The sequence below is a fragment of the Grammomys surdaster genome, unplaced genomic scaffold (genome assembly GCF_004785775.1).
Source record: "Grammomys surdaster isolate TR1022 unplaced genomic scaffold, NIH_TR_1.0 190, whole genome shotgun sequence".
In the NCBI taxonomy this organism is placed as follows: domain Eukaryota; kingdom Metazoa; phylum Chordata; class Mammalia; order Rodentia; family Muridae; genus Grammomys; species Grammomys surdaster.
In genome coordinates, this window is record NW_021604635.1 from 1533980 (window position 1) to 1545701 (window position 11722).

Sequence of the window (11722 nt, forward strand, 5' to 3'; positions counted from 1 at the left end):
CACAGGGTAATGAACTTCGGGGACCCTTCGCCGCTGCGTGCGCGGCTGTCCCCGGAAACTCGGATCTGGCCACCTCTCCCCTTGGAAGATCTCCCAGCAATCTAGTTTGCCCTCTCGGCGCCCGGGCTCCGGCAGCGAGGAGCTTATCTGCCTGAGACTGCGGCTGTGATTTTCGTCTTTCCACAGAAGATCGGCGGTCTGCAGAGAGCTGCCCACTCTGCACCCTGTGTGGAGGGAGAGATTGGAAACAGTACCAGGCATGGGGAAAGAGGGGGGTTTCGCCCTCGTTGCTCCGTAGGAAGAGCATTTCCGTGTCTCCATCTCTGCCCTTCAATATTCCCCTCGCGCTGTCCTCCCTCTTCAGCCTGCCTGTCCATCTCTCCATCTGTTCAAGACTGTGTCCACATCAAGCCGCATCCCCAGCTGCTGCAGTTTTGCTAGAGCCGGGAAAGAAACTTAAGGATGCTTACATTTTCACTGTGGAACGAATTCTGAGCGCCCGGGAGAGCGGGGGCAGCGCTCAAACCAATAGCCACCTGTCTGTCTGTCCCGCCCGGGAGCCTCGCAGGCTGGAGGGCGGCTGGAGAGCGGCGGCGCCCGGCGGCGACGTGGGCGCCGTGGGCGCCGTGGGCCGGGAATCCGGCAGTGCCCACCAGCCGCTGCGCCCCGGGACCGCCAGCATGAGCAAGCCCGCCGGATCAACAAGTGGGTACCTCTCGGGCAGCCGCGGGGTCCCGGCGCGTGGCCTTGAGGAGGGCAGGCTGGGAGGCCGGGGTGGTCCTTCTGAGAGCTCTGAATTTGAGCCCCAGAGTGGGACTCTATCTGGCTTGGGTGGCCGTTGGCCTAGCTCTCTTAGACTGTTGCGTTGGAGCGTTTCGTGCAACTAGGAGAGCAATTTCGTTGCCTCTGGATGCTAGCTAGCTCTTCCCGGTGTCCCTGGTGTAGCAGGAAGGTTGCGACCCGTGGCAGCCCACCGGTCCAGCGAGTGGTTTCTATTTAGCCGCAGGTGCTGAGGGTGGGAGGGGTGAGACGGGGGCGGGAACTGGGCTGCAGCTCCAGGCGGCGACACAATAACGCAGCCGCTCAAAAAACTCGGAGCTCCAGCGCGCAAAAGCAACTCTGCAAAAAGCGGATTTCGAATGGAACGCTCTGCACCCCGTTTCCAGCTATTTCAAATAATCCTGCAAAACTGGGAAGCAGAAACCATTTAAAAGTCACATTTTCCTTAATCCTAAATCCGCGTAGGTCAGAACTGGGGAATGTAAAGTATGGCGAGCCAGTCTAGCAAAGAGAGGACCAAATCCCTAATCCCAAGGACTTTCCGAGCCGGAGCCATGCACCGGCAGGAGTCTGCGGCCTGCTCACTCCTGCGCTTCTTCTTTGCAGCTTCCTCTCCCTTAGCCCGCACTGCTGCAGCTGACCTCTGCTGACTTCCAAAGATAGGACTGCAGGGCACTGTGCGTTTGCGAGCACGGAATCTGCAGGCCTGAGCCGGCGTGGAAGGCGCCTACGCGGTGCTCCAACCTCCCCGGGGCTTTCCAGTTCCCGCCTTCCACAGGCCGGAGGCGAGAGTTCTAGGGTCTCTGTCTAGTGCGCACACCCTGGAGCTCTCCAAGCACCGGCGTAGTTTCCCCCTATAACATTTTTGGCGCTCTCTGTGAGTTCCTTCCCGCCCCCTCCCCCTTCACTCGCCCTCATTGTCCAGGGTCTTTGAAAGTTGGAAGAGTCTTGGTTACTTCTGGGGACTGATAATGAAGTCTCACTTAGAGTGGGGGCAGTTCCCGCCTCCACCTCTCTCCCCCGTAAGAAGAAGCTTGTGTTTTCATTTTGTGCGTTTGTTTTGATTTTGGATGCTGAGTTTAAAAATTAGAGTAAAGTGAACGTCAACAAAACGAGAGAAAAGAAAAAAGAAAAAAAGAAAGGACAGGAAACTGTTCAGAGCTAGGGTCGAGAGAAGGAACCTTCTATCACAGACAGCTTCAGTGCTCAACCGACCACGGTCCCAGTAGCCTTGGCCTATCCTTGCTCTGGCTGGTCTGAGCTCTGGAAAGTACTGTAGGGTCAGGAAAAAAAAATTTTTTTTCCTGGGTTAGTCTTTCTCAAGAGAAGCAGGAGGAGGCCATTCTCGCTGCATTGCAAACCCTCCATTGCAAAAACCGAGGTTGAAGAGCCTGGGCAGGCCTTCTGGCACGTTCACCCGGGGACAGCCAAACCTGAAGAGGTTTGAGGGGAGCTTTGCCCTTTTGAAGCTCGAAGCTTCCAGCGAACTTCAAAAGTGGGGCCTCCTAGATGAGGGAAGGGGTGGGCGCGACGCTCAGCTCTCAGCTCTACCCCGACTCTGAGAACTAGGCAGACGCTGGCAGCCTCGGGATTTGGGAGTCAGAGTGGTGGGCACATGATGTGCGAAGGCACTTTCTGGGGAAACTTGAGTTTTCTAACTTGCCAAACCTTGGAGTTTGGCCTTGAAGGCCTGGGGACTCTAGTCAGCGCCCGATGGCTCTGAAGAATTTGCTCTCTGGACGAGGGAGCAAGACCCTGCAAAAAGTATGGCTTCACCCAGATTTTCAGACCCTGGCTGCGGCCAGCCGAAATTCTATGGCCCTGCAGCCCAGGCAGCGAGGGGCTCTGAGAGCAGAGAGCAGCGGGGCGAGTTTGGACCCTGCGGGGCAGGGAGGTCTTCATCTTACTCGCCCGGCTGGAGAGCAGAGCCTTGTTACCCGGATTCCCGCCTGGGTGGTACTAAGACCCTCGCCAGTCACCCCTGCAGCCCAGACTAACTTCTTTCAACAGCCTCTGATGGTAATTACAGTAATCGAAGCTGCCATATATCTTTAGGCAATTATGACACACAAAAAGCCCCGAGGGGACCCCCTGGGGAGGGAAGTTAAGAACCGTTTTCCAGCCTCTGGAAACTCGGGCTTGACTCCCGTCTGAGCTCGCTCGGCTTGCTGAAAGAGAAGAGCTATGCCGCAGTCAACCAGCTTGTCTGTGACCCCAAGTCACCTTAACGTGGCTGGGTGGCGGAGGCTGAGGCGTCGACCCTCTATGCCCTGGAATTTTCGCTTCCCTCCCTTCTGTGCCCCGCCCCAGCCCAGCTCACTGGATGGGGAAGTCAGCCCTTAAACAAGGCTGAGCAGCAAGTCCAAGTGGTGACAATCGGGCATCCTGACCGATGAGCCAGAAAGGGGTCATCCACCGTGAGCTGGTCTTCTGGCTACACTGGGGTTCTCCAGAAATGTGTGACCGTAGGCTCCAATCTGGAAGAGAAGCCTGGATAATGAGAGGGGCCACCACTGCTTCCCTTTCGGACTCACTCTCAGTGCTGCCGGGAAGAGAAGGACAGCTGGGGCGACAGTGCTACTGAGCCCTTAATAGGGGGCCCCAAAAGACCAGAGGGAGGGGAACTTTAGAAGATCTGAGCTCCGCGTTCACTGTTTCCACAGGGAGTGCTTGTGCAGCAGAGCTCAGAGCTCGTGGCCGCGGGGTCCAGACGCGGCCATGAGTTGTTTGGGAAGTAGTGACAGGCCTCAGGGGGTGAAGGACAAGACCCACACTTGATTCACTCCAACCCCTCCCTTTCCCAACTCAATCTCCGCTCTTGCCCTGCGGGAGAGGGGGCGCCGAAGCGGTGGCCGCAACGCCGAACGCCTCCCCCGCCAGCCTTTGTCGCCGTCCGAATTCCCATGCTACTCTTTTTGACGGGTCACTGGTGGCTCTATAGGCAGGTGCTGCGGCGGGGTTGTAATTACCCCGGCTGAGCCGGGTCCTTACCGACCTCCCCCTGCCGGGTCCCCCGCACTCCCCCCTCCACCTGAGTAGGAGGCCAGGGCCCGGAGTGCAAGCCGTCTCAGGCGCCTCGGGGTTCCCTAGTTAAATTCCTACTTCCCTCGCCTCCGGGCCTCCGCAGACAGAGCCCGCTGCTCGCTGGTTCTCCCGCCCCGAAGCTGGGTGCTCCAGGAGCGACTGTGGGGTTCCCACGAGGCCCGAGCTCGCCTGGTCCCGGGTTGGAATGCCTTTGACCCTTTCGATGGGGAAATCAGGTGTTAATTGTTATTGACTGTAATTTTTAATGACAGTGTTAACACTTTTATAAATATACCCATTGTTTTCAGAAAATTTTCTTCGTCTGTAAGTAACTTTGCTTCAGGCACTTGTTGGACTCCAACCTGAGGAAAAACACGTAGCCCTTCCTAGTGCCCTCTTCCTAACACACCCAAGCCCGCCAGGCTTGGAGAGGCCAGGCAAACTTCTCCTGCGTGGGTAGCAGTCCCAGAAAAATTAGAGCTATTCAAACAACAAAAACAAGTCCCTCTTCCTCCAGCAGCAGAAAAAACGCAGAAGACGCCACTACTACGAAGGGGGCGAAGGGAAGAGACCAGTGTTTAGACGGAAAAACGTGGGGTAAAGGGGGAGAGGTGACCACCTCTGGCTACCCCAACTAGAAAGCCACCAACTGGATGTCTCTGCTCTTGCTCAGACCGGTTACTTCCCTCCCCCTCAACTTTTTTTCTAAAAGAAATAATTTCTCAAACTCTCAGCACTAGGCATTTTTTTTCCATAGGTAAAAAGAAAGTTGGGCAATTACCACTACCCTTATTATCACTAATAATCTGAGTATTAACATCACAATAATAATCCTAATAATAACAACCGCCGGGCTCAGCTCAGAGAAAACTCGATTGCCTCCCAGCTGCCAACCCCGGTTCCAGTCGTGTTTGTTTTTCTTCTTTTCCCTTTTACATTTCAAGTTTGTCTCCTTGCGCCGCTCACAAACAACTTTTTTCCCCCTGTTAAATGCAAGAGCGGAGGAGGGAGGCAGCCAAACTTTCGGCGGAGCAGAAAGGCAGCGGCGGGCCGAGCTGCTGCCCGGGCCTGCTGTAATCTTTTATTCCAAAATGGGTCTCGGCGATTAGAGGAGACCCAAATACATGTAGCGGTGCATGAATAACGCTCATTGTAGGAAGCTGACACTTGCTCAGGGAAAAAAAAGTTTGGCTATAAAATCTCTTCATTATTTGCTTTTACCGCAGCTTCGATGCTAATCCCCTCAGAGGTCAGATTGCTTAGCATCTCTCTCTCCCCCTCTCCCCTTTCCTCCATCTCCTCCTCCCTGCGCTCCCTCTCATTCTTCCCCCCTCTACCCGGTCTTTCAGGCCGCATTTTAGATATTCCTTGCAAAGTGTGTGGTGACCGCAGCTCCGGAAAGCACTACGGGGTCTACGCTTGCGATGGCTGCTCTGGATTCTTCAAGAGGAGCATCCGAAGGAATAGGACCTATGTCTGCAAGTCTGGAAACCAGGTACTCCCCAGGGTTGAGCTGTGCAGCTCCCCTCTGAGTCCGCCCCCCCCCCATTTCTGCCTCTAAATTCCCCGACCTCAGTCCCCTTCCCTCCTCCGTCTCTACTTTGGGTGGCCCTTTGGCTCTGGAAAGGCCAGATTAGGTTAGGGAAGGCAAATGAGTTTACAGGAGAGAGTCAGAACTCCCACGGTTTTTCTACAAGGCCTGCCCAGAGGACTCAAGGAAGCAAGCAGAAGCAAGCCAGCAGCCCATTCTCATTCTCAGCTGCAGCCAAGCTCAGTCTAAGACCACTGAGCCAGGACCACCACTGCCTTTACCTAAGACTCTAAAGTGAGCAGTGGCTACTCAAAAGCCCTGCAGCTTGCCAGATGCTGGGTCCTTCGGCTCCATGGATGCAGGGCTGCTCTGGAAGTAGGCAGGTGTAAGGTTGGCTCAGAGAAGTTCCGACCCTAAGCTAGTTAGCCTTGATTCTTCCTTTTCTGCTTTCAGGATGAACCTGTTGAGTTGCATTTCAGTCTGGCACCGGCTGACCTATCTCACAGACACAGGGTAGTCAGGGGGTGAGCTGAGTCCAACTATAGCGTCCAGCCAGAGCTAACTCCATCCCTGTCAGAGGCTCATGTCAACCTAAGTGGTCAACCCTCTGGCTCCACAGGCTGCTCACCTATGCACAGAAGCCTCCCCTCGACTCTTCCCAGACTCCCAAGAGTACCTTAGCCGGGAGGCAACCTCTGTCAACCAAAAGGATGAAAAGCACCCACTAGTTAATGTGTAGGACACATGTCAACTCACACAGTCATCTGGTGCTAGTGAGTTCTTGTTCAGATGGAACATCGCCTCCTCCCCATTCCTGATAGATTTTGATTGGCAGCACATACAAGAAGACATGTGCAGTTAGATACGTTGTTTTGGCCTCTGCAACCCCCTCGCCTGATTTCTTGGGTTCTCGGCACTAGCTCACCAGTATCACATTAGATACACACATGAGATTGTGTCCCAGAAGCTCCATAGCTTTGAGATTCTGCAGGTACCAGGTATCTACTTAGAATACTGTTGTCGTTGTTGTTGTTGTTGCAAGGTCTTAGTCTGTAGCCTAGGCTGGCTTGAGACTCACGATCTTTCAACCTCAGGCGAGGGTCACCACACCAGGCCACATTATCTTATTCGTGTATCTAACAGACAGAATTGGGAAAGCTGAGGTGGTGTGCTTCCAAAGAGGTGATCATCAGTTCAAAGACGTGTATATCAATCCAGAGTGATTGGAAAGAGGTGATAGCAAACCCAGCAGGCAAAACGAATAAAGATGTCAAATGGAGGGTCCTCTTCCTTCTCTCTGGCTCCAGAACCTTCCGTACATTTGATGGGACCGAAAACCCACTGGAGACATTTTGCCTTTACATATTTATCAAGATACTGGAGAAGATATAATTTCAATTGGATATTCAACTACATTTGTATTTTGCTTTGGGTTGGATCAGTGTGTATGCATGCTGAATTTATGCTGTGACTTATACCCCCCAGCCCAAGTCGATGGATTTTAATTGGTGAAGAAAATGAGATGAGTTTCTCTTGTGTGTAATTTTCCTTATGGGTATTTCAAGAAGGAAATATACTCATCCCAACTTCAGTGTTTATGAAGATTTAAAATGGCGAGGCAAAATTAAATTTTTGTGTGTGTGTGTGTATAAAACACTTGTACAGAAGGCTAGGCGTTTCACTCAGTGGAAGAGTGTTCCCAGCCCTGGGTTCCATCTGAAGTGCTTCAAAACAAAACATAGACACATTATGTATCTATATCCATGTCCCCTGAGTAATGACACTGACACAAACAAACACTAAAAGAAACATTATCTGAGCTGGCTGTGGTGGCAAGGAGAAGCAGGAAGATCACAGATTTAAGGCTAGCCTGGGCTACACAGGAGATTTCAGGTCATCCTGAACTATAGAGCAGGAAGACTGTGTCTCCAAACCCCATGATCTGGGGATGCAGCTCAATGGTAGACACATGCCCTGCCCCTGCGTTCAAAACCAGCATCAAATAACCAACCGGAAGGAGGAACCCTTACCTCTTTTTTTTTGGGGGGGGGAGGTTGTTCGTTTGTTTGTTTGTTTGAGACAGGGTCTCACTCTGTAGTCCTGGCTGCTCTGGTCTCATCAAGATCCATCCGTCTGCCCCTGAGTACTGGAATTAGTGTTGTGGAGCACCACGCCCAGCTAAATCTTCTTTTTATATTCTCTCCCTCCCCCTGCATGTAAAATTACATAAGACATTTGTCTGCCCTGTCAGATAAATATTTGAAAAGCAGCAACTGTTTTTTTCCCATCATCTGGCTAATTCTTCACTCTACCCCCACCCTCTTCTCAGGCACTGTCTCCTGGATCTTCCTGAGTTTTCCTCTGCCCTCCAGCTCCGCCCCCACGCTCTCTCTGGCTGTCACCTCACAGTCCAGCGATGGCTGTTCCCCATAGATCTAGGCTGAGACTAGTCCTTAGTACCTCAGGGTTGTCTCTGTTTTGTGGTTGTGTAAGGATGGCTTAACTACAGAAGGAAAGGGCATAGACCTGGGAAGAATAAATGGTGGAGGTTTACCTATCAGATCAATGGGCTCACTGGGAGGACGGCAGCCAGCAGTAGACAGCAAAAGGCAGCAAAGGTGGCTACACCTTTAGGGCCTAACTTACAGGCTAGCTTCTGGCTGAGTTCAGAACCAGGTCGCTGTCTTCGGTCCTGAAAAACGTCATCTGCGCTCTGCTCCGCTACCGTTTCCTTCTTCTTAGCCCAAGGAGATCAGGAAAAACCTTTCTCTTTGTCCAACTCCCTGAGGTCGAGGACTGATCTTCCTGTCCCAACCCTGAGAATCCCAGACCTTTACTTACCTGGTAGTGAGTGCCCAAGGTTTCCCATTTCCCTGTGTCTGGGCATCCTCCCTGAGTCGGGGTTGTCCAGAGTCCCCACTCTGGGTCTCACACCCCAGGATCGGGGTTCTGGTTCCCACCTATGGGCTATGGGGGGCTCTGACTGCCTGCGGTCTGTTTCAGGGAGGATGCCCCGTAGACAAGACACACAGAAACCAATGCAGGGCGTGTCGACTGAAGAAGTGTTTGGAAGTCAACATGAACAAAGATGGTAATCAGTACATGCTTTTATTCTTCTAATTTTGATTGGGTAGTAAGTAAATTATATGTACAGAAAATAGATGGCACTCCTATGCATGTAAATCATTCCCCAGCAGAACTCCCCTCTCCAGATGCTGGGGACTGGCCACAGGCTGACAGTTGTAGCCTCTCGGAGACTGCAGCAGTCCTCGGCTGACCCCACAGTATGCCAGGAAGCCCCACACCCACACGGAAACTTGCCCCAAGCTCACCCTTACCACGGCAGTGTTTGCAGAGCAGGAATCCCACGCCCAGTTGCATAGTTCCTGCTTAGGATCCTAACCCCATTTCTCGCCTCTTCTTGCAGTCTTTTGTAACCTCCCTAAGATCTCAAGATCGAGCGCTCAAGTCTTTATGGAATTCTCCAAGCACAGAGAGGAAAACGCGAGGTTTCAGGTCCTCGTTGGCAAATTCAGTGTAGAGATTGAGTTGGCCCTAAGCTTTTCAAGAGCCTTTTCTAGGTGGACCAGAATGGGGGGGGGTAGCTAAGGAGGATGACACACAGGGGTGTCCCCCACAATCTACCCCTGAGGCCCAAATTCAAGCCAGACTTGTGTCTTAAATAATTTCAGGATTTAGATGAAATCTCCAAGCCGCATTTTCCGGCCCTCCTCAGGTCTGGACTTTGCAAGGACATCCCTGGGCCTGGGAGAAGGTGGAGGAGAGGCTGGGGACACGGTGTAGGGAGCCTTGCGGTGTGTGTGTGTGGGGGGGCTGCCTGTCTGGAGTGCCTTCTCTCTGGCTGCTCAGGAAGCAGGAGGGAGCGTCCAACCTGTTGAACTTGTGTATTGACAACCTGTCATGCTCTGCGGGTGGAAGATTGCCCTGAATTAATTTGTTTGTTTAAACTGTTGGTGGTAATTGTCTCCCATGCCTTCCTCCATTTGGAGACGGGCTCACCCCCTGTCCCATCCCCCAGCGTTCCTTGGGCTTATGTCTTTTTCTGAAGCCTTGGAGGCCAAAGCCAGTTGTGGGGGAGACCTGGAGGTAGAGGGGAGTCCATCTCTGCGGCCCTGATTGCATGTGAGCCTCCCTTTCTTGTTAGTGGGAGCTGGGAGCTGGGAGCTGGGAGCCAGGGTGCCTTGTTATTTCGGAGGCCCTGAGGGTTCCTGGTTTCCCTGAGATCCCTGGGTGGGAAGGACGGCTGAGCATCTTGCTCACTCGTAGTCCATCTCAGATCCCTGCTTCTCCCCCATGCCGGGAAAACGTACCCTCTCTCTTCACCTCTGTCCCCTTGGTAATCTTGCGGCCCCTAGGTGACTATGGAGCCGCAGCCCCTGCTGCATCCAAGTGTCACCGCGCCTGTAATCCCAGGCCTGTGTCCATCTGTTTGTCTCTGTAGCCGTGCAGCACGAGCGGGGGCCTCGGACGTCCACCATCCGCAAACAGGTGGCCCTCTACTTCCGTGGGCACAAGGAAGACAATGGGGCCGCTGCTCACTTCCCCTCCGCGGCGCTGCCAGCCCCAGCTTTCTTCACAGCGGTCACGCAACTGGAGCCGCACGGTCTCGAGTTAGCTGCTGTATCTGCCACCCCTGAACGGCAGACTCTTGTGAGCCTGGCTCAGCCCACGCCCAAGGTTAGTAGTGGCTTTGCTGGGTCCAAAGAGACTCTCTTAAGCAAAGGGAGGGGGTAGCCACGCTCAGTTCTGAGCTTAGGCGCGTTCTGGGAAAGATGGAGGCATTCCCAGATGCTCCATTCTGAGTCTCCTGCTCCTTCTGTTGAGCCAAAGTTGCTGATGTTTAACGCACAGTAGACCAACCACCCTCTGGGCGGCCATAAATGCACACTCCCGGGGATGAGGGATGGAGGCCAGAAACCTGCACCTTTAGGGAACGCTAAAACGGTTGATGAGTGGAACAGTCTAATCCCAGAGGGCAGCCTCAGGTGCTCCCAGGGGCCAGAACTGACTAGAACAGAAGTTGGCTCCACCTGAGAGAAGGAGCCTCCTGAGATGCCCCAGGATCTATATATAATCTTGGATGGTTTCAGCACAACAGAGAAAAATGTAGAAATCACTGTTAGAAAGGCTGTATTTTTTTGTCCTGCCCTTACCCACGATAACCAACCCCCAAGGTTGGTCCTACCAGCAGAGTCACAGCCTGACAAACCTGGGAAGGCTGCCACCTAGGGACTGCGCTTCAAGCCTCGACTTGATTCCTCCCAAGGCCCCCACTAAAGGGAAAGAACCTAGGATTCCCCCCAGAGGAGGCCAGCTGCAGCCTCACACTGTAAGGACGCCAAACACCTGGGCACATACACACGCACAATATTTAATATTGCTTTCTTACCCTTGATGTGTATAATAAGCTCTGGAAAGTAGTGTTATGAATATGTTGTCAGTTATGAATGGGAATGCTCTGTGAATGATTAAGATGTCTAATTGAAATATTTCCATAATATACTAATCCTTTCTAAAAATACTCATATGCATATTTGTGTTTGGGATGCCTATTAATTTATACTTTTTTCTCATCTACTTGTATTTACACAAATGCGAGCAGTTCTTGTCTAAATTGGGAGCCAGGCCTGGGACATGGCTCAGCCCAAGAAAATTTTGCTTCAGGGGCAGAAGAGCCAGACACCCCTTTGGAGGACAGAAGCCCCCCAAGAAAGCAAACCTACCTCCCCCAGTAGACAGCAGTTCCCAAATTCTGTAGAGATGTTTGAAGGCAACTGAAACATTTAACCAGAGCAGCCCAGCCTCTGCTTAACGAGGGCATTGAACTGTCAGTTGTTTTTGCAAAGCTGGGGTTCCCCCACTTGAAGTATTTGTCTTTCCTCCTCCTCTCAGTATCCCCATGAAGTGAATGGGACCCCAATGTATCTCTACGAAGTGGCCACTGAGTCCGTGTGTGAATCAGCTGCCAGGCTTCTCTTCATGAGCATCAAGTGGGCAAAGAGTGTGCCAGCCTTTTCCACGTTGTCCTTGCAAGATCAGGTATGACCAGCAGGACGCTGAGGGCTTGGAAAGGAAGCAAGGGTGCTTAGCCTTGTAAGCTGGATGCCACCTGCGTATGCCAGCAGGGAAGCATGCTTTCTGAACAATGAGGAAGCCAGTTACTGTTAACAGTATCATTCTAGACTTTCAAATTATCTATGGAATAATTAACTAGAAATCTAACTATGGCCAGATGGTGGTGGCGCACACCTTTAATCCCAGCACTTGGGAGGCAGAGGCAAGCGGATTTCTGAGTTCGAGGCCAGCCTGGTCTACAGAGTGAGTTCCAGGACAGCCAGGGCTACACAGAGAAACCCTGTCTCAAAC

The 11722-nt window shown here is 52.7% G+C and overlaps 1 protein-coding gene across 1 annotated transcript in view; it reads left to right on the forward strand.

Annotated features, from left to right (window-relative positions):
* The first annotated feature begins 680 nt into the window (after positions 1 to 680).
* Positions 681 to 11722, forward strand: part of Nr2e1 (nuclear receptor subfamily 2 group E member 1) — a 28189-nt gene continuing 17147 nt past the window's right edge. Inside the window, exons 1-5 of the mRNA XM_028769029.1 lie at positions 681 to 705; positions 5154 to 5299; positions 8339 to 8426; positions 9798 to 10033; positions 11249 to 11395. Coding sequence (XP_028624862.1) covers positions 681 to 705; positions 5154 to 5299; positions 8339 to 8426; positions 9798 to 10033; positions 11249 to 11395 — 642 coding nt within the window. The remainder of the gene's footprint in view (positions 706 to 5153; positions 5300 to 8338; positions 8427 to 9797; positions 10034 to 11248; positions 11396 to 11722) is intronic.